The sequence below is a fragment of the Helianthus annuus genome, chromosome 6 (genome assembly GCF_002127325.2).
Source record: "Helianthus annuus cultivar XRQ/B chromosome 6, HanXRQr2.0-SUNRISE, whole genome shotgun sequence".
Classification (NCBI taxonomy): domain Eukaryota; kingdom Viridiplantae; phylum Streptophyta; class Magnoliopsida; order Asterales; family Asteraceae; genus Helianthus; species Helianthus annuus.
Genome location: NC_035438.2, coordinates 70,812,818 through 70,814,776, shown reverse-complemented (window position 1 = coordinate 70,814,776; position 1,959 = coordinate 70,812,818). Strand labels below are relative to the sequence as shown.

Here is a 1,959-nt window from a genome sequence, read left to right as displayed (position 1 = left end):
TTTTAGTCCAAAAGGCATCTTTTGATAGCAAAAAATACCTTTGTCGGTATGGAAGGCCGTCTTTTCCTCATCCTCCTTTTTCATTTAGATTTGGTGGTAGCCTTTATAAGCATCAAGGAAACACTTGAATGGAAAGCCTGTGAGCGAGTCTACTTTTAGATCAATTTCGGGCAAAGGATAGCAATCCTTTGGACAAGCTTTGTTCAAGTCTTTGAAATCGATGCACATTCTCCATGACCCATCGGGCTTCTTAACCATCACAAGGTTGGCTATCCAAGAGTGATACATAACCTGTTGGAGTATGCCAGCTTATACCAACCCTTCAACCTCTTTGCATGCTGCTAGGCTTCGATCAGGGGCTAGACTTCTTTTCTGCTGAACAATGGGTTTCACGTTTGGCGGGATCTTGAGCTCGTGTTCGGCAATATCCCGAGGGACGCTGGTCATGTCATTAGGACACCATGCAAAGATGTCCATGTTGTGGGTTAGCAACTTCTCAAGGTATGAGAAGGTCTCTTTGGAATGGCTTGTGTTAACCCTTATCCTTTGTTCAGGATATTTGGGGTTTATGATCAGCCCTTGCTCGTCATCTTCATTCTTTAAGCTTTCCCCTTCAACCATGTAAGCTTCTTGGGTATGTTGAAGGGTTGCAATTCCTCTCCCGGTAGGGAATTTCACGGTGCCTTGACTAACCGAAACAGCCATACCGAATGTACTTTGCCCTGGCCTTCCTATGATTACATCATACTTGGAGGGAATGTTGATAACCACAAAAGTGAGTGGTTTGGTTCTTTCCATCTTGCCTTCATTAAAATAGACATCAAGGGTTAGTTGGCCCAAAGGCTTGAGGGGTATATCAGCGATACCTTTTGTAGAGGACTCAGGTGGTTGAAGCTTAGAACATTCTTCATTGTTTAGATGACTGAAAAATTTTTCGAACATGATCTTGGTAGTTGCCCCTGTGTCAATGTAAGCTTTGCTTGTTCTAATTGTTCCCACAGTTGCTTCAACCACCAAAGGTTTCGAGAGCAAGTTCCCTTCTGGTGGTGGGAAGCAGACACATTGAAGCTCCCAAGCCTCCAAGCGTGGCCGTTTGTGGGAAGCTTTTTCATTGAAAGTCACCATGTTTACTTCTTTGCTTTTTCCTTCGGCTATCTTGTCCCTCACCCCTTTTACCAAATGGGCTAGTTCTCCGGACTTGACAGCTTCTTCAATTCTCTTCTTGAGTTGAAAGCAATCGTTTGTATGGTGGCCTTTTTCTTCATGGGATTTACAATACTGAGTGGAATTTTCATTTCTCTTGCTCTTGGGTAAGGGTCGAGGAGGTCGGAAGCTTTCTTTTACTTCTTCGGTAGCAAGGATCTCTTGTGGGGTTTTTGTTAGAGCTGTGAAGTTTACGGTCTCCTCCCTGCTTGGAGGGTTCCGACCTTCAGTCCTTCGTTGATCTGAGCTTCTAGGACGTTTGTCATAGGAATTAAAGTTCTCTTTCTTCCTATTAAGGCTGTTGCTTCGCCAACTAGGTGGCCTTTTCCTTTGTTCCTTGATGTCAACGGCTTCCTCTCCTCGAATATGAGCTTCGGCCCTTTCAAGAGCTTCTTCGAGGGTTTTGGGTAGACACTTGTTGAAGTCCCTTGTAAGATATTTGGAGGTGATGGCGTTCATGAATCCTGCCACCCTCATTTTTTTCATCAGCACCTATGTATGTTAACCCTTCTTTCTTGTACCTTTCAATGAATTCTCGAAGGCTTTCATCATCTCTTTGTTTTATTTGAAAAATCACTGTGGCATCCTTAACATAACTCCTTTGTTGTGAAAAATTGGCCAGTAAACCTTTGCTTAAATCATCGAAGCTTCGAATGCTTCCGCCAGGTAGGTCGTTAAACCATATTCTGGAGGATCCTATGAGAGTCTGCGTGAACACGAGGCAGCACTCAGCGTTAGACCACTATTCGATTCGAG

General features: G+C 43.9%; 1 protein-coding gene across 1 annotated transcript; it reads right to left on the bottom strand.

The window, feature by feature from the left end:
• Positions 1-309: 309 nt before the first annotated feature.
• LOC110944856 lies at positions 310-1,680 on the bottom strand. The gene has a single exon (XM_022186501.1). The coding sequence runs from the start codon at positions 1,678-1,680 to the stop codon at positions 310-312; it is 1,371 nt and encodes a 456-aa protein (XP_022042193.1).
• Positions 1,681-1,959: the final 279 nt, after the last annotated feature.